At 59.0% G+C, this 23958-nt stretch overlaps 2 protein-coding genes across 3 annotated transcripts; both read right to left on the bottom strand.

Annotated features, from left to right (window-relative positions):
• Nucleotides 1-2862: 2862 nt before the first annotated feature.
• Nucleotides 2863-9057, bottom strand: TRAF4 (TNF receptor associated factor 4). The gene is made up of 7 exons (XM_061363462.1): nucleotides 8900-9057; nucleotides 6556-6607; nucleotides 5959-6063; nucleotides 5705-5866; nucleotides 4710-4871; nucleotides 4480-4635; nucleotides 2863-3842 (listed from the first exon to the last, which is right to left on the bottom strand). The coding sequence occupies exons 1-7, from the start codon at nucleotides 9040-9042 to the stop codon at nucleotides 3210-3212; spliced, it is 1413 nt and encodes a 470-aa protein (XP_061219446.1). The 5' UTR covers nucleotides 9043-9057; the 3' UTR covers nucleotides 2863-3209.
• A 3668-nt stretch (nucleotides 9058-12725) lies between these two features.
• NEK8 (NIMA related kinase 8) lies at nucleotides 12726-23701 on the bottom strand. 2 transcript variants are annotated; one of them, XM_061363460.1, is made up of 15 exons: nucleotides 23138-23700; nucleotides 22614-22819; nucleotides 21515-21747; nucleotides 20720-20851; nucleotides 20343-20551; nucleotides 19904-19983; nucleotides 19261-19442; nucleotides 18987-19137; nucleotides 17931-18007; nucleotides 16749-16866; nucleotides 16344-16494; nucleotides 15987-16150; nucleotides 15621-15779; nucleotides 15315-15473; nucleotides 12726-13852 (listed from the first exon to the last, which is right to left on the bottom strand). In XM_061363460.1, exons 1-15 carry the CDS (start codon nucleotides 23632-23634, stop codon nucleotides 13824-13826), a joined length of 2547 nt encoding a protein of 848 aa, XP_061219444.1. In that variant the 5' UTR covers nucleotides 23635-23700; the 3' UTR covers nucleotides 12726-13823. The 2 variants fall into 2 exon arrangements, with proteins under 2 accessions (XP_061219444.1, XP_061219445.1); XM_061363461.1 differs by lacking the exon at nucleotides 12726-13852 and adding an exon at nucleotides 14563-15189 and having other exon boundaries at nucleotides 23138-23701.
• Between the last annotated feature and the right edge of the window lie 257 nt (nucleotides 23702-23958).

The following is a 23958-nucleotide window of genomic DNA, read 5'->3' as shown; positions in this document are numbered from 1 at the left end:
ACTCCTGTGTCAGCAGAGGTACCTGCAGCCGTAACTAAGCTAAGGCCTCTGGCATACAACAGAGTAAGATCCAACCTTTTAAAGCTTCTCCCTTAGGGCCAAACAGGGTTTCCTTCAAAGATTTAATGGCTGTGTTTGGTTTTTCCCCTACACCGAGCTCCCTGTACCACAGCAGGCGTTAGAAGGATGCGGACATAGAGGAGTCAGCATCACCCCGAGATGTTCTGTGCCAAAACCCAGCAGCACATTGCCTTGTGATGGAGAGGGGCTAAAGAGAGCTCCTGCTCAATGAGGAGGAGCCACAGGAAAGGGGCACGGTGAAATCAGCTCCTCAGGACTTGGCTGGGGGAGCTTGTGTTGGGCATCAGCCACCTTGGGATGCTCTTCCAATGTTCAACAAGGCCACATGGCAATAAAATGACTGGAGTATTTAATCTCTAATCTCTAATAAACTTCAGTTTATTTAATCTCTAATAATCTCTTTATTTAATCTCTAATAATCTAATCTCTAATAAACTTCATTTCCAGGCAATCGGGTACAAAGCATTGACTCAGATGGCCTCATCGATGAAATCACACCAGGGTTTAACCCGGATAAACCCCTTCTCCTTCACCACCCTCAAACCCCTTGGTCCTGGGGAGGGGGGGACCCCAGCGGGGTGTTTAATAAAGGATGTGAAAGCAAATTGCTCTTGTGTTTTTCTCCTGATATTAGTGTTAATGTCTGGTTTTGCATCTTGGCAAAGAGTGGCAATAATTGGCACGAATCAGGGCTCTACATCTACATCCAGAAGAGCAGCAGACGCAGTGGGTTTTGCCAGAAACTCTCCCTATATCTATATACCAGAGGTTCTGTAAGGTGTGAGAAGGAGTTGGTGTTTAGTTAAATAGGAGCATCTCACTGTGGTCCTTCGATTTCCATGGTAGTTAATGACACTTTCCCCACTGGCCTGAGCATCTTGTGTAATACTCGCCGTGCTGGCCCAGGGACCATGCTGAAAGCTGCTGGGCCTTTAGAGTAAACCTTCAAGCCAACGACTTCGCAGGAAGCTTATTTTTAAACTCGAAATTTGAGGCTAAATTTAGGAACAAATCCATTTGATCGCTCCCTCTCCCCCATGGATATTAAGAGCATCCCCTCCTCCTGCTCTGCAGACTGCAAGGGAATTGCTCCAAACACGTGAAGGTTAAGAGGTGCTTCAAGATCCGGTTGACATTTCCAGCCAGGCACCGCACAGGAGACGTGGCTCTGACTGCGACGTGCTGGGATAAACGGGAGCTGTGCGGTGGTGCTCAACGGAGCTACTGGAGAGCGGCACCTGATGGCAAACAGCGCGTTAGTGACTGGGGAGGGGAAAGAAAAGGGAATAAACCCCAAGCAGGGGAAGCGGAGGGATGGATCCAGGGCTTGGAGCAGCTCTCGGCTCCCTGGGGTTGGTTTTGTCCCCTCGGATGGGCTTTGGATGAGCACAGCCAGGAGGTGCTGCACAGGCTCAGCCAACAGCACTGCCCACAATAGCTTTAGGTCATAAAGCCTTTAGGTCACAAATAACTGTAGGGGGGGGGTCTTCATTATTATTATTATTTATAATATAATTATAATATAATTATAATATATCATACATATATATTACTATATTATACATAATTATTAAATAACTGTAATACTATATTGTAATAATAATATACTATATTGTAATAATAATAATAATAGTAGTAATAATAATTGCAGTGCACAAGGGGCTGCCAACACCCTGCTGTGGTGGATGAATGGGACAGCTCCTATACAGTGTGTGTGCATATATATGTAAATATATGTATGTATGTCTATACATATATGTATGTGTGTGCATCGATATATATGAATTATATAATACATAACAAAATAAAATACAACCTATCAATGTACATGTAGAGGTATGGGATGATGTGCTCGCCCTCACCTAGGATGAGGGGGGATGCCCTCATACAGCGGGGTGAGGGTCTGCAGGAGACAAAACCTGATGGGAACGGGCCCGAGTGCGGCGCTTGGGGTGAAACCAAAAGAGACCGCGAGGCGGCGCCACCGAGTCGGGCACTGGGCGGAAGGCGGTGGAGTGAGGACGGGGAGCGCGGTGCGGGGTGATGCTGCTGGGCACCGAAATGGGCTGGATCTGAGCACCGAAATGGGCTGATGCTGGGCACCAGAACGGGCTCATTCTGGGCTACAGAGTGAACTGATGCTGGACACCAGAACGGGCTGATTCTGAGCGTCAGAATGGGCTCATTCTGGGCTACAGAGTGAACTGATGCTGGGCACCAGAACGGGCTGATTCTGAGCGTCAGAATGGGGTACAACACGGGCTGATGATGGAAGGGGGGAGGACGGACACGAGGTATGGGCACACCCCAGCAGCGCTACCCCCCCTCCGCGGGTGCAGCTAATTAGGCGCTAATTACATTAAGCCGGAGCAGCGCTAATGCAATTGTGGGATTAGGCTGCAGAGATGACACCCCCATTGCCGCTGGGGTAATGGGGGGGACGGGGTGGGACACCACATCCCTGAGACCCCCCTAAAACACCCCTCCGTTATCCACCCCCTTGTACTGAGTCCCTGCTCTCCGCAAGGGTGGAATTGGCTTGGCTGGGGCGGGGGGGGTTGGGGGACACCCCAGGGTGATGACACCCCCAGCACATCCCATTGCTGGTGATTACTGAGTTATCCATCTCCATCTGACCCGTCTGCTGCCGGGATGTGGGTCAGGGATTACCCCCCTCTGAGCCCCCCAATGGCTGCACCATGAGCACCCCATTGAGGGGAGGGGAGCACACAGGGGTCCCCCCATCCTTGCCCAGGCAGAGGAAGGAGCTTCAATCGGCCATAATAAATACAAGAGGCGTTTATTGACCGAAACCAAGAGGCGGGGAGGGGGGGCCCGGGGTAATAAATAACAACCGTGCTCCCGGGGGGCACCAGCTTACAAAATATGGCTCTGGGCAGGGGGTCCCCATGGAGACCGGGCACCCCATGAGGGACTTGGGGGTCCCAGCCCCCCAGCACCCCCCCAAGCACCTGCAAAGGGGCTGCAGCAGGGTCCCAGCCCTGGGATGGACACAGGGAAAAGAAGCAGCCCCATCCCTGCCCACCCAAGCAGCAGGCAGGGGGCTCAGCACCAAATGGGGCACCCCATGGCGAGTGCCCAACTCATGTCACGGAGCACCAAGGGGCTCAGGCCAGGATCTTCTGGGGTATCTCCACCGAGGCTTTGATGAAGATGGCGTTATCCCGCACGTAGTTCCGCTTCTTGATGTCCTCGTGGGAGATGAACTTGGGGTACCCGAATCCCAGGGTGCTCTCGTCCAGGGAGCTGCGCGACGCTCCCGGCTTCTGGAAGTTCTTCCAGTTGGGATCGGGGTGGAAGGTCTCGGTGATGTGCTGGGGCTTGGAGAGCGAAGGGTCGCTCTGGTCCAGCAGGGAGAAGGTGACGCGGTAGGAGAAGGGCCACTCCAGCAGGTTGTCGTACTCGCCCGGCAGCACGCGGATGTACACCGAGAGGTGGCTGCTCTCCCCGCTCCCATTGCCGTTAAGGAAAGCCGAGACCTGGAGCTTGTACCCGTATTTATGGGTGTAGAAAGGGGGGCTGAAGAACTCGTAGTTGCTGCGGGCTTTGGCTTCCTGCAGCTTGCGGGTGTAGTCGGAGATCTTCCAGATGAGGGTCCCGTCGCTGCTCACCGACAGCTCCTCCACGTCCCGGCGCAGCTCCAGGATCTCCTGACGCTGCCGGCTCACCAGCGCGCACACCATGCCCAGGTGGACCTTGGTGCTCTCCTCCAGGTGACGGCCCATGGCCAGCTTGGGGCACTGCGGGGACAATGGGAACGTCATGGGACGGGACGGGAGGAGGATGCTGTGAGGTTGTCATGGAGACGGTGTTGGAGCGCGGTGGTACTGCAGGGATGTGGTGGGGACGTAGAGGTGGTACAGGGACGCCTGGTTGGGATGTCATGAGGACACTTGGGTGGCAAAGGGAAATAGTGATGAGGGATTGACAAGAATAGGGATTGTCATCTAGTGATGACAAGAATAGGGATGCTAGGGATGGACTCGTCATTAGGGACTGTAGTGATAGGACAAGGGGTAATGGGTTAAAACTTAAACAGGGGAAGTTTAGATTGGATATAAGGAGGAAATTCTTTCCTGTTAGGGTGGTGAGGCACTGGAATGGGTGCCCAGGGAGGTTGTGAATGCTCCATCCCTGGCAGTGTTCAAGGCCAGGTTGGATGAAGCCTTGGATGAGATGCTTTAGTGTGAGGTGTCCCTGCCCATGGCAGGGGGGTTGGAACTGGATGATCTTAAGGTCCTTTCCATCCCTAACTATTCTATGCTTCTATGGCATGGATGGGACAGAGCAGAATACGGACACCAGAGGGGAGAGGGCAGCAGGAAGGTCTGGGGATGCCATGGGGCAGCACAAGGATGCTCACAGGGACGCACTCACCCGGTGCTTGCATCCAGCCTCCTTGAAGGGGCACAGCAGCAGGGCAGTGCTGCAGCTCTCCTTGAGGTGCGTGGGCACATCCTCACGGGCGATGCTGGGCGTCCCGCACTGGTTGGGGCAGGGCACGGGGTACCGGGGACACTGGTACTGGTGGTTCTGGGGATGGAGAGCGGGCGTCAGGCAGGGGCAGGAGCTGGGGCGAGGGCGTCCCCCCGTGGGCCCCGTCTCACCTGGATGGTGTCGAAGAGGAACTCCTTGGCGCAGTAGGTGCAGGGCTGGGTGCGCTTGGGGCACTCGCTCAGGGCGTGCTGGGCCAGCAGGCGCCGCATCATGCGGGCCCCGCACTTGTTCTCGCAGTACACGCTCTCCTGGGGACACGTGCCCTGGTGGCCCTGGGCAACAAGACAGCATCGTCACCCTCCAGGGCATCCCGGACAGGGATGCGGCTGTGCCATGTCCCCTACAGCCGAGCTGTGTCCCATGTGGGGTCCCCAACACAGGATGTGTCCCCTATGGTGTCCTTCACCCACACTGTGTCCCCATGGCCAGGCTGTGTCCCCCACGGTGCCCTGCAGCCCATCTAAGTCCCACATTGCTCCTCCCAACCAGGCTACACCCCCATGATACCCGCATCAAGGCCATGCCCCTTGTAACACCCCTGCCCATCCACGTCCCCTCCATGGCCACCGTGCCACAGCACTGCCCCCCAACACTGCCCCCCCATCACTGGCCCCATCACTGCCCCAATCACTGCCCCCAACACTGCCCCCCAGCACTGCCCCCCAGCACTGCCCCCCCATCACTGCTCCATCACTGCCCCCATCACTGCCCCCCCACCATTGCCCCCACCATTGCCCCAATCACTGCCCCCCATCACTCACCCCCATCACTGCCCCCCATCACTGCCCCCCCATCACTGCCCCCAGCACTGCCCTCAGCACTGCCCCCCCATCACTGCCCCCCATCACTCCCCCCCATCACTGCGCCCATCACTGCCCCCCATCACTGCCCCCAGCACTGCCCCCGGCACTGCCCCCCCATCTCTGCCCCCCCATCACTGCCCCCCCATCACTGCCCCCATCACTGCCCCCCATCACTGCCCCCCATCACTGCCCCATCACTGCCCCCATCACTGCCCCATCACTGCCCCCATCACTCCCCCTCATCACTGCCCCCCATCACTGCCCCCATCACTGCTCTCATCACTGCCCCCATCAGTGCCCACCTCGAAGGCCTCCCCGGTGAAGTCAGTGGCACAGAACTCGCACTTGACGCGGCGCTTGGGGCAGCCGTGCTGGACGTGCTCGGGCAGGTCGCGGCGGCTCAGCTTCGCGCTGCACCGGTTGGGGCACGGGATCACGTTGAAGCCGCAGGTACCGAGATGGGCCTTGGGCAGGGGGGCAATGGGATGGTGAATGGGGGTCTATGGGGTGCATAATGGGGTGCATTGACCCACACACACATCCCGAGGGCCCCTACCTGGAGGTGCTTGATGAGCCCGCTCCAGCGGCAGCCCTCCTCGCTGTGGATGCAGCGGATGGGCAGGCTCAGCACCTGCGCCTCCAGCTCCGGGTCGGGGTAGATCTGGGATGGAAGCACCATGGCATCAGCACCATGGCACCGGCACCATGGATGGCATCAGTACCATGGCATCAGCACCATGGCATCAGCACCATGGATGGCATCAGTACCATGGCATCGGCACCGTGGCATCAGCACCATGGCATCAGCACCATGGCATCGGCACCATGGATGGCATTGGCACCATGGCATCAGCACCGTGGCATCAGCACCATGGCATTGGCATCCCAAAGCAGGCCCAGGGACCCCTATCCCGACCTGGCTGGGAGCCGTGGGCACGCTGCCCAGGGCCGGATCCCCCCCCGCCAGCACATGAACAAGCTCCCTTTGTCGGGAATGGGTTTCCGCTCCCGGCTCCGCGGCACAAAGGGCTCTTGCTTCCGCACGGGTGCCGGTGCCAGGCTGGTGCGGCTGTGCCAGGGGGCAGGGGATGGCCTCTCAGTGGGGGATACAGGGATGGGGATGTCCCGCATGCCATCCGTGTGCCAGGCTCACCTTGGCATACTCCAGGGGCAGCTGGTCCTCGGGGCACTTGAAGACGCCTTCACTGCAAGACAGAAGGGTGAGGGTCACCCCGGTGACACAGCCACAGGGTCCCCATCATCCCACCCCATGGAGCTGGTGCTGACCCCCCATCACTGAGCGCTCACCCCGCACCAAACCCAGCCCATGGGGAGCCGCAGCTCTAATCCCGCTCCATCTGTCTGAGCTGGGAAATGCCCCCACCAGACACCACCCCCCCCCCCCGGTCCCCAGAGACCTGGACCAGCCGCTGTGACCATGGCACCATCTGGACCCCAGTCCCCCCCCCCTTTGCCCACCCCAATTCCCCTGGGATTACAGCAGGGTGCCGGTGGTGGGGACCATGGGCACCCACAGAGATGCTGGGGAGCTGTGGGAGGCCACAGCTGGATGCCAGATGTGCAGCCCGGATGCGCATCGGCCCCAGGGCTCCTGCTCCACAGGAAACGGCCCCACCAGGCACTGAGGTGAGGCAGGATATGGGGACAAGCAGCAGTCCTGGAGGGGTCCCCATCCTGCTGGGGCCCCGGATGGGGTGCTCATCCCCAGAGCCATCCCTGAAGAGGGAATGGCTCTGCTCAGCCTGACCTCTATGGGGTGGGAAGCCAGGGATGGAGCCAAACAGGCAGCATGGATGGTGACACAGTTGGCCAGGAGCCACCATCACTCCCGGCCCCCATGACATTGCCTGGGGACTGATGAGGTTCCATTCCCAATGGACACTGGGACACAGCGCAAGGACCCTGGGTCACTGGATGAGGCCACACTCACCCCCTCCACGTCTGATCACTGCACACCATTGGCAGGCGCCAGCGTGGCCTCAACCGGAGCTGCCAAGCGGATGTGACTGGGAGCAATGGATCCAGCAGTGCCGCCTGGCACACGCTGCCTTGGGATGCCCGGGCACAGCGCGGTGACACCCCCTCCACCACCCCCCCCGTGACCCCAAAGTGACACCCCCCCCCCCAGTGCTGTGAGTGGGACCCTATGGGGTGCAGCCACATCCATGTGCCCGCTCTGTTGGCTGCAGGTGCTCCCCTTGGGGCTCACCAGGCACCTGGGCACATGAGGTGCTCCCAGCCCCTTCCGGGGAGCCCATGGCATCGCCCCATGGGTGGCAATGGCTTCCCGGGGGCATCCAGCCCTGCCTGCACCCCACGGATGGTGCCGGGGTGCTGGGGCTGGCAGGGAAAGAGGGACGGGAACCCAAAGCCAGTGCCTAATCCCCAACAAAGCCTCCCCTTTCCTCACGCTTGGCCAGGCAGGGAATGTGCTGAGGCAGCGCCTGGGGGGGACCGTCCTTGCCTCTGACCTTCGCAGCGTGCCGGGGAGCAGCGAGGTGATGGGGGGGGAACCCCAACACCCCCAAACACCCCCCAAACCCCCCCCCCGATCCCCGCGCTCGGGCTGCACGGCTCAGCCCATGGGATCCCCCAAACCCGGCCTGGTGCAAGCGGAAGGGGGGGTTTCAGTGCGGGACCCCCGTGTCTGAGCTCGCTGACGGGGCGGGAGGGAGCGGAGCTGCGTGGCAGAGGCGCGGGGAACGCCCGGTTTCACCGATACCGGTGCCCGCGGGGCCCCCGCACCGGGCAAAGGTCGCTTCGTTGGGGCGAGGCGCAGCCGGGGGCGGCCGCGGAAACCGGGCCCCGAGGGCACGCTCGGCACCGCCGCGGCACCGGCACCGGGCACCGGTGAGACCCCGGCACCGCACGGAGCCCCCCGCGGGCAGCAGCCGGTAGCACCGGGGCCGGTACCTGGGTTGGGGCTGATGAACAGCGAGCCCTTAGGAAGGGGCCCTGTCCCCTTGGTCCCTATGGGTGCGCACAGAGCGGGTCGCGGTCACCGTGGGCACGGCCGTACCGGGGCAGCCGAACCCCCCCCTCCCCATGTACGATCGCTTCCTCCAATGGAGCCGGGACGGGAAGGGTTAAACACAGATCCTGCGAGCGCTCGAAACTCGCCTCTGCGGGCTTCACCCGGCCTCTTCCTCCTCCTCCTCCTCCTCCTCACCGAGAGGGGCCACGGGCCGCTGCTCCCCATGGGGCGGCTGTCACGGGCTGGGCGAGCCCCGCACCCCCTCACCTCCATAACCCGCAGCACCCCACAACACGGGGTAACCCCTTATCCACCCCGGGACATCCCCAGCGCCGCCCGGAACTCCCCGTCCGGGGCACCCCACGGCTCCTCGCACCCCTCCCCGAGGCCCCGCACCCGGTAGTGATGGGGAGGAAAGAAGCACCCGGTGCCCCCCCCCTCCGTGTTGCAGCGCCTTGGAGCGGGGTGTGCCCGGGGCACCCCATAGGGGAAAGGGGCTCACCTGAGGAACTCCTGCAGGCAGGTATCGCAGAAGCGGTGTCCGCACGTTGAGACGCGGACGGGCTCCCGCATGGGCTTCCCGCAGAGCGGGCACAGCACCCGCCGCCGCGGCCGCTCCAGCAGCTTGTAGTCGTAACCCGGCATCGCCCCGCTCCGCTCCCCTCCGCTCCTCCGTTCCGTGCCCCGCTCCGCTCCGCTCCGCGCTCAGTGCCCGGCTCCGCCCGGGGGCCGGACGGGGCGGTGGAACCGGCCCAACACCGCCTCCCGCACGGGCTCCGCCTCCCCGCACCTTCCCCCCCTCCACACACCCGGCATCCCGGGGCGCGGGGAGCATCAGCACCGACCATGGGGAGGGGTTTGGGAGGCACCGAGTTGGGTGCAGACACCCTGGGGAGCATCACACAGGATACAGCCCCTCGGGGGGGGGGGAGGGTTGGAACTCCCTGCTTTGGGCACTGGGACCCCCTGCGTTGAGTGCAGCCACCCCAGGGGTCTGGGGAGCATCATGTCATGTCATATCATATCGCATCCATCACACTGTACAGTACCAGACCAACATGAGACCCCCCCTTTCCCAGCTGCAGCCTCCCCTGGTCCAGGAAGCTGGGCTCTGGCTGTGGGTTGGGGGCACACATTGTGCTGTCCTCACTACCCCAGTGTCCCCTCCTTTGGGGTACCACGCTCCTGCTGGGCAGCATCAGGACATAGAGGGGCTGCCCTCATCCCCCCATGTGCCACAGGCACAATGGGGACACGTCATCCTCCTTTGGCCTCATGTTACACAGGTAAGTAGGATCCAAGAGCATCCCTCCAGCCTGCGGTTCCTAACCTCACAAGAGCTCGGAGAAGGGAGAATAAAAGCAAATCTGGCTCCAGCCCCCACTTTGCTCTTGCAGAAAGCGGAGCAGCATATGGGAGTATTTGCCCCTTTCCCTAGAGATGGAGACGAGCAGATGACAGGCTGTGAGCATGTGTTAGTCCCACCAACGCACGCTCCAGCCAGCTTCCCATTAAGGGCGGCAGTTGCTCCAGCCCCAAATGTTAGCAGTTTTCAATTAGCAAATGGCAGAGGAGAGGGATTCCTGGGGGACCCGCTAAGCAAGTGGAGCTCTATCACTTGTCACTCAAGGAGCTCACGTTACCCTTCTCCCTGCTTAAAATAAGCCCCTACAACAGCCCGATGGCTGCCCTCCTGCTGCCCCAGCTGCCAAGAAGGGGATGGGGGTTACCCTGACCTGAGCTGCAACGGGGCTTTCACTCCTGACACCCAAATAGCAGGGAAGCTTGTGCCAACATACATAAAGGGTGAACAGCCACGGCAGGGTCCTGCCTGGGGGGATGGATGGAGCTGGAAACCCAATGTGTAGGAACAAGCACAGGGAGCACAGGGGAGCTGTTTTAGGGGTTGCAGCTTGGGGTTGGGTTCACCCAGAGCCGTGCCCCCCCCAGGGCAGGATGCACAAACAGCCCTGCGGTCCGTCTGGTTCTACCACTAAGTCACAGCACGCCCTGGGGCTGGGCTCGCCTTGAACAGCCCTCAACCAGGCCCTGGCTAAAAACCAGCCCTGGACACTGCTATGGGATGGGGCTCAGAGCAAAAGGATGGGCCCTTGGTACCCCACGGGGTGAGGGGACCCCCCCTGTGCTACCCCATAGGACACTCGGAATCATCATAGAACGGTTTGGGTTGGAAAAGCTCATCCAGTTCCAAGCCTCCACCACGGGCATGGACACCTTCCACTAGAGCAGGTTGCTCCAAGCCCCATCCTGCATCACTCCTGCTTAGATGGGCTTAGAAAGCCTTCATCTCCCGTGACAGGCAGGGACCAGCTCTGAGTTTTATCACTCTTTACCATTTCTCTTTGATGTTTTAAACCCTTCTCGTTCCTAAGGAGCATCTCTGCTAATGAGCCAGGAGCTGACAAAGCCATCAGGAGGTGCTGGCTGTGCCGGCAGGACGGCTGGGAGGTGTCAGACCCTGCAAACAAAGATCCTTCCCTTTCCCCCCTCTCCCTAAGGGAAGCCCTCCCCGCTCTCAGCATCACAGCCGGGGCGTTTGTCTCGCACAAAGGCGACCCTCGGAGCAGGGTAATTCCCTTTGTGCAGGCGGTATGTTCGCTGTCCGCCCTGCGATGGGTCAGTCCTTGAACCCGGTTGGGCTTTGGGAAGCCTTCCCCCTGCTCCATCCTCCCCCCCTCCCGTCCGCCTTGTGTTTAACTTAAACTGGACGGACAGCAAACAAACCTCGGCTTCTAAAGCAGCTCAGGTGGAGCGGTTTGCCCTGGGGGAAAGGAGCAGGGAGAGTCCTCTTCCTGCTTCGTGCGGGGTAAGGAGAGCGAGGCGGCTGGACACAGACACAGGCTCATGGAATGGGGATGTGACCACAACAGAGGGGCCGGAATGAAATCAAATCGAATGGAATCAGCTCTGGGATCAGCAGGGGGGTTGGGGCTGTTGGGGTGGCCCCAGGGCACTGGGATCTTATGGAGCACAGGAACAGGGGTGAGCTTTTCCTGGATGGCAGTGACAGAGGGTACCTACACCAGCCGGGATGCACAAAGCATCCCTGCATCACCTCCCCTCCCCGCTCCCTTCACCTCTTCCCTTCCTTAGCTGGAAGAGCCACAGGGACACAGCCGATCCAGCACCAGCTCCCCAGAACACGGGAACAACACAAGGATAAAAGGGAGAAGCCCCAAGACCTGCAGCTTCTGCAAGGAGACAAAGCAGCAGACGTGAGGAATGCAGTGGCCTATTTGCCCAGGCTGCTGTGTGCCTGCGGCAGCGCGGACATGCCTCGGCTTGTCGCTCCAAGAGCTATTGTTGCTCGGGGCCGGGGGCCTCTTTGTTTCCTTTACCCTTTCGCCAGGCTTGGTCACAGCCTGGTATTAAATTATTCAGATCATCTCGCTGGGCTTACCCAGCTGAGCTGCTGCACGGAGCTCCCCAGGGCTAACACTGGTCCTCACGGGCTCCTCCGACCATAATCAAGCTGGTGACAGCTCCGCACTGCGGTGCAAAAGCATCATTAAGCCATAAACCCCACTTAACACCAGCACATCGGTGGGAAAAGGGGGCTGACAGAAGCTCACCCCTCCATTTGGCAGCACGGGGGGATCCCAGTGGCTCCCTGCGCTGCACATCCCATGGAGCAGTGGCACCACCTTCACCACAAAGGGTGGCAGAGAGCTCTGTCCTGCCATCCCACCCAGCTCTCAGCCCTGGCGAGGCTGTAGCAGAACATCAGCCCCTTCTTATGGGATATGTTTGCATGTGGTGTAAGGAGCAAGGAGCTGAGCACAACGCAGGCAAGAGATGTCTGTTGCTGTAGGAGCCGGTGCTGCCATCAGCTCAGCACAGGGAGCAGCCCAGAGGGGTTTTGAGGGGATTTAACCCAGCCCCACCATCACTTGGTGCCCAGGAGTGGAGAACACCCTCACCTCTGCTGACACCAGGCTGCTGGAGCCATCCCCATCACCTGCAGCACAAAGCGAGTGCCAAGGGACTGGCAGAGCCTTTGAATTCCAGTGAGCTCCCTGGGCTCCCAGGGTGTAACCGCCTGGAAAGCAGGGAAAAACCCCTGCTCCCACCCTGGCAGGAGCCAAAGAGGGAGGCAGTGTCTGCAGGCAGGGCACACGCCTCTCCCGGCCGGACAGGACCTGCTCCCTTCCCAACCCGGAGCCTGGGAGGTGAAGGGAAGAAAGAGCAGGAGAGCTGCTGGGATTCATTACCTTCCACATGAGAGCGGGATCAGTTGGCTTCTAGCAGAGCCTGGTGAGGTTCCCCTCATTGAACACAGGAAAGAATCACAGAAATAATTAGAGAGATTTCATCTCAGCCAGCTCATGAAAGCCCTGACTTTATCCACAACAGACTGGCAACGGCACAAAGATGGATGTGAAAGGCAGGAGCGGTTGCAGTGTCAGACAGATCAGAGACAGGAGCTCATCAAAAACTGGCCCAGGGCAGATGGAACTTAAAAAAGGAAAAGGAAGGGGGGGGGGAAGGAAAGGAAAAGACCCTTCTGGAGATAAAACCTGCAGCTCCCGTCTGTGACATGGTGATATGCCCCCTCCTGCCTGCACACAGGATCCCTGCTGAAAGCTCATCACCCCCCTGGAGAGATCTGGGTTAAAAACCTTCAAGTGCTGACAATCCCTGGTTGGGTTTCCCTGCCTTCCGCTAGCTCAGCTGGGAGCCTGTGAGCTGGTCAGCAGCAGGATTTAGGGGCCTGAGGACAAATGTCAGCTGGAGGATCCTCTGGTGAGCTCCTGGTGCTTGGGGGAGGCTCTAATTGGAAAGCTCCAGGCTGTGTTCTGGGAGAGCCAAACCAGGTTGTGCTGCACAAAGGGGCTGTTCACGCCGGGTCCGTCCTGCTGGGCAGAGCAGGACCCTCAGAAGCATGATAAACAGCCCAACAAACGGGTGAAATGCTCTTTGGGGGATGGGACAGGCCAGGCTTCTCTAATTAGCAAAGAGGTTTGCACTTAGTCACCCCGAGTAGTGCCTGGGGCCCTAACTCCAGACACTGCTGTGCACAGGCTGACAGCTCTCTCAGACACCGAGCTGTCAGCCTGGGCTCTGTAACCAGAGACAGCTTCCACTGGGAAAACAACCTTTGTGCTCCTCACCCTTCCACACAGGCACCTCCAGAGGGGAGGCTTCCCCATTGAGAGCAGCAGCAGAGCTCTGGGGATGTCCACCCCATGGCACATCCAGGGCAGCAGCTCTCAGGCACTGAAGGTTCACAGTGACCCTCGTTGATTCCATAGGAGAGACCAGCTCCGGTTCCATGGGAACCATCGTTAGGAGCTCCCTGTTTCCTGTTGGGAGCTCCTGAGCCTGGGGATGCAGGGCTGAGCCATCAGGAAGCACTGAGGACAAGGCATTCCAGGCAGCTGGATGTGTCCCCTCTCGACTCAGACTCACTGGGAAGGCGACTCTTCCACAGCAGCTGAAACACAAAGGGCAAGGACCAAGAATAAGCCACAAGCCACTATCCTGGTGAAGCCGCAGGGAGCAGTGCCTGCCCTCGCAGCCCAGATACCCAAGAGATGGGCAGCTGCAGTCCTTGCCTTGCTATCCCAGGAAGCAAGTCCTCAGTAGTAGCACAAACAGGAGGCAGTGCCCGGTACACAGAGCCCAAGCAGGAGTCTCTTGCAGCTTGTGCCTTCCTCCTCCTCCCTTCCAGCACTCCTGCCTTTCCCCACTTATCCCTGTGTTTACAGTGGGATCGAGGGCACCCCCTCAGCAATGAAGGGGGCAGAAACCCAAACCCTGCTCGCCTGTGCCAGCAGCCTCTGTGGCCCAGATGAGAGCTGGAGCTGACAGCAGCAGTGACACCACACATGTCACCAGCAATCGTGTGCTCTCTGGAGAAGCTTCCAGGCACACTGAGCTGTGTGAAAGCCCAAATCTCAGCTTTGTACAGAGCTCCCGATGCTTTTTGCACCCTGGTTAGTGAGGGGTAGGGATAGCAAGGCCAGGCTGCTGCCCTGACACTGCTGCTGCTGAGTTTGCACTGCCAGCACCGGGGCAAGCAGGGTGAGGTTTCAGCCTCGGCAGTGCAGAGGGACAGAAACAGGGCTACACACTCAGTCCCTACAGTTATAGTGCTGCAGGTGGAAGGCCACAAACCAGCTCCGGCCTGCTGCAGACACAGACCCCTCCTGCTCCCATGGCAAGGGTCCTCCTAGCTTCTGAGCCCAGGGACCCTGTCCCCTTCATGTGGCAGCACACATCACATGAGAGCTGGGCTCTTGCAGGGGAAGAACAGGAGCCAGGGCCCATTGCACTGCACTGGGGCACTCACAGCCCTGCCTCCTCCCCTCCAGGGTGCAATTAGCCTGCTTGAAGTGGGCTGGGACTGGGATCCCTCAGCCCAGCACTGAGGCCATAATCAGCCCAGGAAAAGGAGGAAGAAAGGCCCCTCCAGGAGTGTGGGCCAGGCTCCCATCATACACCCAGGGAACGGAAGGGCAGGTCGTGCCATGGGCACGTTGGAACCATGCAGCGACGCTGCCTTTGGGCCGAGCAGAGAGGAACCACAAAACCAGTGCTATCTTTTCCAAACCACAATGGAAAGGGAGCAGCCAAAACGATGCCTCAAATCTCAGCTTCTATTTCAGCAGCAGCAATTAGAGCTGCTCCTTTTGGATCCGCAGCTCCCCACCTCTGTGGGAGGGAAGGAGAACCTCTCCTGCTGTCCCTCTGCTCTCCCGGCCCAGCGGAAGCATCCCTGTGCTGAAGGGGAGTTTTTATGTGCCTCAAGTTATTTCTGTTCACCTACAGCTGGAGAGGGACTGGAATAACACAGAGCTCACATGCCAGGGTTACTTGGGACAGCTCCAGTCACAAGGCATTGTGTCTGGCTGGGTTTTCATGGCAGGAATCACAGTAACAAAGCCTCTACTCACGCTTTACTGCCAGCAGCGTGTTCCCGTGGCAGCAGGCGACGGAGGTCACCAGGTAGGGATGTGTCTCCTCCAGCTGCACCGGCTTTGGGGTTCCTGTTTCCTCATCCTTCCTGCCCAGGCGTCCCCTGGCTCCTTTCCCCCATGTGCACACCTCACCATCTGCAAAGGGATGGATCCCTTCACTGCACACAGAGCATCCTTCCTCCCTGGTAGCTACCCAGGCTATCTCCTTGACCACAGCATGGACTGCAGGCAGAGGAAGGCTAGAGTCTGCTGCAGCCCAGAACATTGGGGTTTCATTCTCACCTGCACCAATGGCCACAGTGAAGGCATCCCCACAAGCCACCACAGTGACCTTCATCGCCTGGAGCCCCACAACCAGGTGGGGTACACGGCTGTTGCGGCAGGAGCTGGTGCCCAGCTGCCCGTGCTGGTTGCTGCCAAAGGTGTAACACTGGCCAGAAGCTGGTAATAGAGACAAGAGAAACAACTGGGTGTCACCTGAGGATGCACTGAAGCTCTTTGCTCTGTATCATGCTGAGCATCCACAGAGCTCCAGCATCAGCAGGGTGTCTCCCTCCTCTCTGAGGTCTCTGCCCATGGGAAATGGAAGCAGGAGGATGGAGAAACACAGGTGCCCCCCAGTCAGGTGTTTGGGCAGCCACCCCTCACCTGTGACTGCAGCTGAGTGTGCTGTACCTATGTCAGCACACACGATTGGCTCTTGGTTCAAGGGGAACGACTGGGCACACATGAACACGGTGGCCTCTTCCACTTGGTCCTCTGGGGAGGGCTCCTCTGCTGAGCTAATCCGATCCAGGCCCAGCTTGTTACACCTGCATGGGGAAAAGCACAGTTCAGAGCTGGCAGAGTGGAGACAAACCCTGCCCTGGTGTAAGCACACCACCAGCAGCGTGATGCTGGGGAGCAGGATCACACAGTGAGCTCCCTCTTCCTGGGCTGAGCACAGATGAAAAGGCCCAGGAGGCTGTAACAAGCTCTGGAGCACAGAACCCTCACCCCTCTCACCTATTGCTCCCACAGGCAAGAATCTGGTTCTTCACAGTGAGGACCATGGAGGAATCAATGCCACAGATGACTCTGTGGACCTCATGCTCCGGTGGGACTGTGACCTGCTGGGGGGAGCTGTGGCACTCCAGGGTACCCAGCCCGAGCCGGCCTGGCAGAGGGAACAGAGCAGGACACGGCTGATGGCAAGGCACAAACCTGAGCATCAGTGTAGCTGCTGCAAGAGCCATAGGAGCGAAATCCAAGCCCCAGGGGCACTGGCATGCGGTGAAGCAGCTGCAGCTCCTCCACACCCACCTACCCTGGCACATCTGGGGAGGACTGTGGGCAAGCAGGGCTGGTGAGAGGAGTGGGAACAGGCAATGGGAAGCACAAGCCCTCTTTTACCAAGCAGTTGTCTCTTACCATTATCCCCCCTGCCCCAGGCAAACACTTCCCGTTCGTTGGAAACTGCCAGGACGTGGGATGCGCCACAGGCCACCTGCACCATCTCATAGCCCAGAAGGGCCTCCACGATCTTGGGCTGGCAGGGGAAGAGCAGCAGCCGTCAGCCGAGACCTCCCAGCCAGCCCCATCCCTCCCACCCGGCCCCCCAGCCTCAACACAGCGCTGGCAGCATCCCAGTTTTCATCCAACACAAACACCAGGGAAGGGTTTCTAGTTCCAAACAGCCTTCAAAGGGTTCAGAGACTACGTGCACGCAGCACAGGAGATAATGCAAACATCTCTGGGGCAGAAGGAAGCAGCCAGCACCAACGGCTTGGAGAGGGAAGGGTTGGGATTCGCCCCCCTGCCCATGTGGGGAGTGCCAGGGGCTGTAACGCACTCCCTGAGCAGGCAGGGGCTTGGTGCAGGATGCGTTGGCTGAAAGGCTCTTGTGTACAAGAGCTGTGAGCTATCAGTTAGGGCGTGAAGAGACCAGGATCTCCACATCTCCCAGCCCCTGCTGTGACCTGCTGTTAGATGTGACACCTCGCCACAGCCAACCTCATCCTCATTATCTTCTCTCAGTGAAAAGCACCATTTGTTGGGATCTGGCTGCTGCTCCCAACTGCTCCCCCCAGCATCCCCAGCAATAAGCTCAGCTGCAGACGGAGCCAGCTGACCACAGGGACAAACGGCAGCAGTGCCTGTGCTGGGCTGGGAGCCATCGTGCTGCTGCCACATCCGAGGAGGGAGCTGGAAGGGAGCGCTGTGCTCGGGGCCCTTGTGTCCGGAGCCCATCGGAAGCACAGGGCTCTTCTTCAAACAGGGCTGCTTGTGAGGAACAACTTTTCCCAGTGAACCCCGGCAGCTGCAGGCCAAGAGGGGAGCAGGCAGGTGTGGGATTGGAGGCAGGCTCCAAGCTGGGAGCCTGCCAACAGCAACCACAAGGCAGCTCTTGACTTCCCCCACGCTCAAAGGGATCATTGTGTAGGGGGGGTGGAAAAGAGAGACGCAGGTTGGGTCTTTTAAACCCCGCAGTGACAGGGAGAGAAAGGGGAGGGAGCTGGATGCCAAAGCACGGTTGGGATGCACATCCCTGGAGCTGGGGTGAGCCCTCTCATGCAGGAGCCATCCTGTGCCCCGGGGGAGCAGCACGCCCACCTGGCTCACATCCATGAAGTTTCCGTGCCCCAAACAGCCATTGCTGCCGCTGCCGAAGGTCATGATTATCCCCCTGTCTGGAAAAGCAGAGGGAAGTGGTGTTACTGGTGTGTATGAGGCCCTGCAAGGCACCCACATAGCCCATGGGGATGGTTGTGGCTCCCAGCACCCACTCCGGTCCCTTCCAACCCAAACTACTCAATGACTGTAGGATCCCATAGCTTGCTGCAGGGGCCGGAAGCCTTTAGTGAGCTTCCAGAGAGCAGCAGCCTCAATGTGCTGTAACAACTCAAACAAAGAGCAGATGACAACAGAGAGCTGAGATAACATTATTGCAGCTGTGTAACTCCACCGTGTGTCAAGGTGTTCAACACACAGAGGCAGCCACGCAGCAGAAGGGGAGGCAGGAAACGCCATGGAGAGGCAGAACAAACCCCTGCCTGCAGTTTGTCTATTGCATGTCTGCCATTTGCTGCCCTGATAGCCAGCAGAAGTGCAAATGGGGCTCTAAAAGGACTACTGGGAGGGCTTTGCTCTACAAACAGCCTCAAGCTGGTGTGTGTGCTACTCTCCCAGCTAGAGGTTCACTCTAAGGGGGCTTCAGACCTTGTCTTCCTATAGCTGAGGACAACCAACCCTATAGGAGCTCACACTGAGTTCACACTGCAACGCCAGTCACTGCTGGTCGCTGCTTGTGTCTGCATCACACTCACAGGGTGACAAAGGCTGAATGTCCCAGATGCTCCTCACACTGCAGTCCCCACTCTACAGGTCGGTTCTGGCTCCATGTAACAGCAAAAGGAGGAGATCTGTGGCCCTCCCCACACCAGACACACCTTTGGGATCAAGTTGACCATTTGAGCATCATAGGACGACCATGCCTGTTATTTCTGCCCCTTACCTAATGTTATATGAGAGGCCACGCAGCCTTTGTGCCATCCCACCCCAGCATCCCCGAGGCTCCTCTCTGTGCAGGCTCCCCAAGCAGTGACACTCCATTTACAAGCCTGAGGGGTCTGGCACTCGGGAAGGTGAAGGCAGGAGGCAGCAGCTCACCTGTGAGGCAGGCTGTGAAGAGATCCCCACAGGACACGTGTTTGATGGTCACACCAGACTGACCCTCCAGGAAGCGGGACACAAACTGAGGCTGGAGCTGCTCAGTGGCTCCAGGGAGGGAAGGGCCTCCTGCAGCACCCACTGGGGGAGCCTGGTGGAGAGAAGCTGTGTCATCTGCAGTGGGGTTGGAGACCTCAGAGGAGTGCTGCAGTGATGCTGCAGGATGCAGTGCCAGGGCTTATGCAGTGAGCAGACATCAGTCACCATCACTCACCTCCCACAGGATGAGCCTTCCCGACTTGGTGACCCCAGCCTTCTGTGTCCTGCCTGCAGACACCTGCACCACCTCAGTGTTAAGCATGGGCAGTCGGAGAGGGGTGGTGATCCCGCTCCCCCACGTGTAGATGGATGACAATGGAGGAGGGATTCCTGTCCTGGCCGAGCCCCCTCGAACACCTATGGGTCATAGAGAAATCATTAACATGGATCCATGAGTCACTTCCCACAGGAATAGAAGACACCAGCCAGTCTGGGTGCCAGCATAGCTGCCTGCCAGCTAGCAGAGCCAGACCAGTGCCTGGCCAAGGCTGGCAAGGGGCTGCTGCAGAGGTCCTTGTATTAACCCCAGAACTGAGGGAAGTGGCACCACAACAGCTCTATCCTCATTGTTATCAATGCCAGCTGCACCGGCCTGCACCAGGACATCCCCCTCAGCATCCCCCTGGCTCATTCCCAGCCTTCGTTGGGAACAGCAGAAACTTGGTTCAGGCGCCCATGGACCCCTCCAGGGCTCATGGAAGCTGACATCTCTTAAACTTCCCCTCTCCAGAAGCAACAGTGCCTCTGACCCTCCCACCATCCAAAGGAAAGGGTCCTTCTGAATGGAGCTGTGTTGAACACACCGTGCCAGGACTCACCCCTCGGCCTGGCACTGCTCACTCGTCCCCCTGTCCAGCTGTGGCTCACTGTTGGCACCGGAGCCAAGGGTTTTTCAGGCCTGCCAAATCAAAACCCAGCCTTCAACACCAGCTTAGTCCAGAGGTCCTGCAGAGCCCTGCATCACAGAAGGTCTGAGCAGAGCTACAGCATAAGCCATGGCTGAATGTCCTCGGCAGCTTAAACCACCTGAGAAGGGAGTTGGCATCACTGTGCTTCCCCCTGAGCTCACAACTCTGTTTGCTCTAATGACAAGTTCATACCTGCCGTGGCACCTGCTATGGCCTCAAGCTTGGCCTGCAGCAGCTGCACATTGGCTAACACAGGAGAGCTGCATGGGGAAATGCTCTTTGGAGCTCAGTGAGCCGGTCAGACACGTGCGAGCTGTCCAAGGCACACTAAGGTGACACCTTCACTTGCCTTCTCATCTTGACACTGCCCACGTCAGTGTAGAGGTTCAGAAGGGGCCGAATGCAGATGGCCTGGGCCATGATCTCATTCAGCTGGGGCCGCTTGGAAGGATCCAGGTTCAGCATGCTAAGGATGAGCTGGCGCAGGTCGGGGCTGTATCTGTCTGATATTGGGGCAAACGTCCCGCTCATGATCTTCAGTACCAAGGCAGGAAGATTCTGGAGAGACAAGAGACACATACAGCACCTGGGTGGTGAGAGGCAAGGCTGAGGAGCAGGAAGTTCTGAGCACTGACTCTGCCTTCACACCTCCAGGCTCAGTGAGAAGAGTGACCCAAGCATGCATTGGCAGCTCCCTGGGCTGTGTGGAAACCACCTCCTTCTTACCGCAGCTTCGAAAGCCCTCTTGAGGCTGGCGAGTTCATAGAGCACACAGCCCAGAGCCCAGATATCACTCTTCTGGTTGTAAGGCTTCCCTTCGCAGAGCTCTGGGGAGATGTAGCATGGGGTTCCCACAACCTAGAAGAGACAGTTTTACCGTGATGCTGGGAAACTGGGGCAGCAAAGTGGAAAGAGAAAGGCTCAGTTTAGAGCACAGCATGCAGGCTGGCTGGAGCACCACCAACCAAAGCTTGGTGGAGCTGGGCTTTTTGTTCCTTGGTGGCAAGATCTGCTTGAGAATCTCAGTATAAACCATGAGGATTTGCTTTTCTGGTGACCTCCTTTGCTCATACAGAGATTACCTCTCATTTTGCTCCTATTCACTGGAGAGAATCAGAGCCTGGAGCAATGAGCATGATGTAAATGTCTAGTCAGATTAGACCAGGTGGGGAATGACACTCAGGGAGAGGAGATTAAGTCAAGGCAGGACAGAGGCACTGGCAGGGATTTTGTTGCCAAGTATGTGTCAGACAAACCCACAGACACCACTGTGACAGCGGGAGGAACCCTGTCTCCCCTTACCAGTGCTCCCAATGCGCTGCATTAAACTTGGGTGTGAAGCCATCAGCTTATATAAACTCCAAGTACCAAAGCAGCACCACGACACATAGAAGTAGCCTACTGCAAGTGTGCTACACCCAACCTCGCTGCCAGCTTCCAAGAGACTATCCTGAGCCAAGTCCAGCTCCCAGCTGGCTGCCATGGTGCTAAGCAGCTCCCCTGCAGAGCCAGGCCACTCACCGTGTAGGCTTTGCTCTTGCTGCTCAGGATTTTGGAGATGCCAAAGTCTCCGATCTTGACAATCATGCGGTGCTTGTCCAAGAGGATGTTCTGAGTCTTCAGGTCACGGTGCAGGATCTGCTTGGTGTGCACGTGGTGGAGAGCCAGGAGGATCTGCACGAAGAAGTGCAGGATGGTGTCCTCATCCAGCAAGGAGTTGCAGCGCTTGTGAATGAACTCTGCTAGTGTGCCCCCTGTGATGAACAAGAACGGGCTATCAGCAAGGGGGGCTGCTTAAACCCAGCCTCAAATCCAGTGGGATTTAGCCATGGCATCTTAAGCCAAGCACATCCTGGTGGGACACGCAGCATGTCCTCCAGTGCTGCTGAGACCATGCAGAGAACAATGGCAGCACGCTTGGTGGGACAACGGAATGGCAAAAGAGAAGTTACTGTTGATGTATTGTCAAAGGCAGCAGGAAAAGAAACACTAAAACTAGAGCTCTGGGAGGAGGACACAAACCTCAAGAGCAGAACAAGATAAGCCTGTTCTGCAGAAGGGAGTTCTTGTTGTCCAAGAGGCCACGTGGCAAGGAGAGGCCCCTGTTGAGAAGGGAAGGTGCAGATTCAGGGCTCACGCATAGCTTCTAAGAAACCCTGATGGAAACGTTGCTTTCATCTGCAGCTCCACAGCAGATCTCGTTAGAAATCACACCTTCCCACACAGAGCTGGGGGAGCAGCAGCGTGGCCGAGAGCTGACACAGGGAAATGTGTGTGAAACCGAGGCCAAGGGCAGATGGCAGCACGCTCACTGGTGACAGAGGTGTTAGAAATCTCTTTGTTTTGGATATGATTAACATGCATAAGGCATAGAATCGTAGAATCATGGAATGGTTTGGGTTGGAAGGGACCTTAAAGCTCATCCATCCCCAACCCCTGCCATGGGCAGGGACCCCTTCCACTGGAGCAGCTTGCTCCAAGCCCCTGTGTCCAACCTGGCCTTGAGCACTGCCAGGGATGGGGCAGCCACAGCTTCTCTGGGCACCCTGTGCCAGTGCTCTGTCACTCAGCTCACAGTCAGCTCCCGAGGAACCAGTGCCAAGGGACACGAGGGCCCCACCTGGGGCGTACTCCATGGCGATCATGAGCGCCTTGTCCTCCAGGAAGTTCTCGTAGTACTCGATGACGTTGGGGTGGCTGAGCAGCTTGAGGACCTGGCACTCGTTCTGCGCCGCCAGCCGCTCGTCCTTGCTCATCTGCTCCACCGGGATCTGCTTCAGGATCACCAGCTTCTGGTCGGCCTTGCGCAGGCAGAGATGCACGATGCTGCAGGACGGGGACAGGGGCTCAGTGCAGGGGACATGCAGCCACCACCCCGGGGTGACACGTGGCCCCTGCCCCTCCCGTTGCCATGGCAACAGGGCCTGCACCCCAGTGCCGTGTCACCCCATCGCCATGGCAACAGCCAGAGACTGGACACCCCCCTCCCTTAAGGTACCACATACCGGATGACCCCCGCGTTGCCACGGCGACGCTTTGTTGCCATGGTAACGCGGCCTGCCTCCCACCGCCGCTCCCCGCACACAGCCGGGACATCCCCGTTCCGACACCCCCGGCTCCCCCCCGCCCCGGAGCCGCCCTCACCCGAAGGCCCCTCTCCCCACCACCCGGATCCGCTCGTATTTCTCCATCGCTGCCCCGGCCGGGCCCAGCCTCCTCCTGTCTCCATGGAGACACTTCCGGGGGTTGCTACGGCAGCCGCGGGTGGACAAAACACCCCAGGCCGTGCTTGTGTCTCGCCGTGTGTATAGGGCTAGCGGGGGACGGGACGGGGACTCTCCGCTTCTACCAGGGGAGATCGATGCCTCCCCACGGCGACCTGGCCCCTCGCTTGTGGGGGTACCCACGGCTCGGGGTCCCGCCCTGCACCCGGCGTGGAGGGGACAGGGACCGCGCTGGCACTGCCAACCGCACGCCACGTGGCCGTGCTGCCATCTAGCGACCGGCATACCGGAGGCAGAGCCACACCGTGCCAGGGACACACGCACACGGTGTCCGGGACAGATGTGCTGGACCCACGCCAGCGGTGCAGCACCAGGACAGATGTGCAAAGCCTGGAATGGATGCGCAATGCCTGTCATGCACACGCTGCGCCAGCCCTGCACGGGCACCCAGAGCCCCGCACGCGTGTGCGCCACACCTGGCCCACACGTGTGCAACGCTTCGCACAGAGATAGCACCGCAATCACGCACTACATCAGCAGGAACACGCACAACACCTCAGACACAAGCGCAGCGCCTTGCACACGTGCGTGCAACACAACGCCTTAACACACACACACACACACACGTGTGTGCCTCCCGCACACCCGCTCCCGCGCAGATGGGGGCGTGGTCAAGGAGGGAGGCGTGGCCAGATGAGGCGTGGCCAATGAGGTGGCGTGGTCACTTGGGAGGCGAGGCCA

Source organism: Neopsephotus bourkii, unplaced genomic scaffold (assembly GCF_033783945.1).
Source record: "Neopsephotus bourkii isolate Nb327-2 ecotype Australia unplaced genomic scaffold, CSIRO-AGI_Nbou_v1 NB_1154, whole genome shotgun sequence".
Lineage (NCBI taxonomy): Eukaryota > Metazoa > Chordata > Aves > Psittaciformes > Psittacidae > Neopsephotus > Neopsephotus bourkii.
Note: the sequence above shows the minus strand (reverse complement) of the source record. Positions and strands in the feature narration are given on the sequence as shown.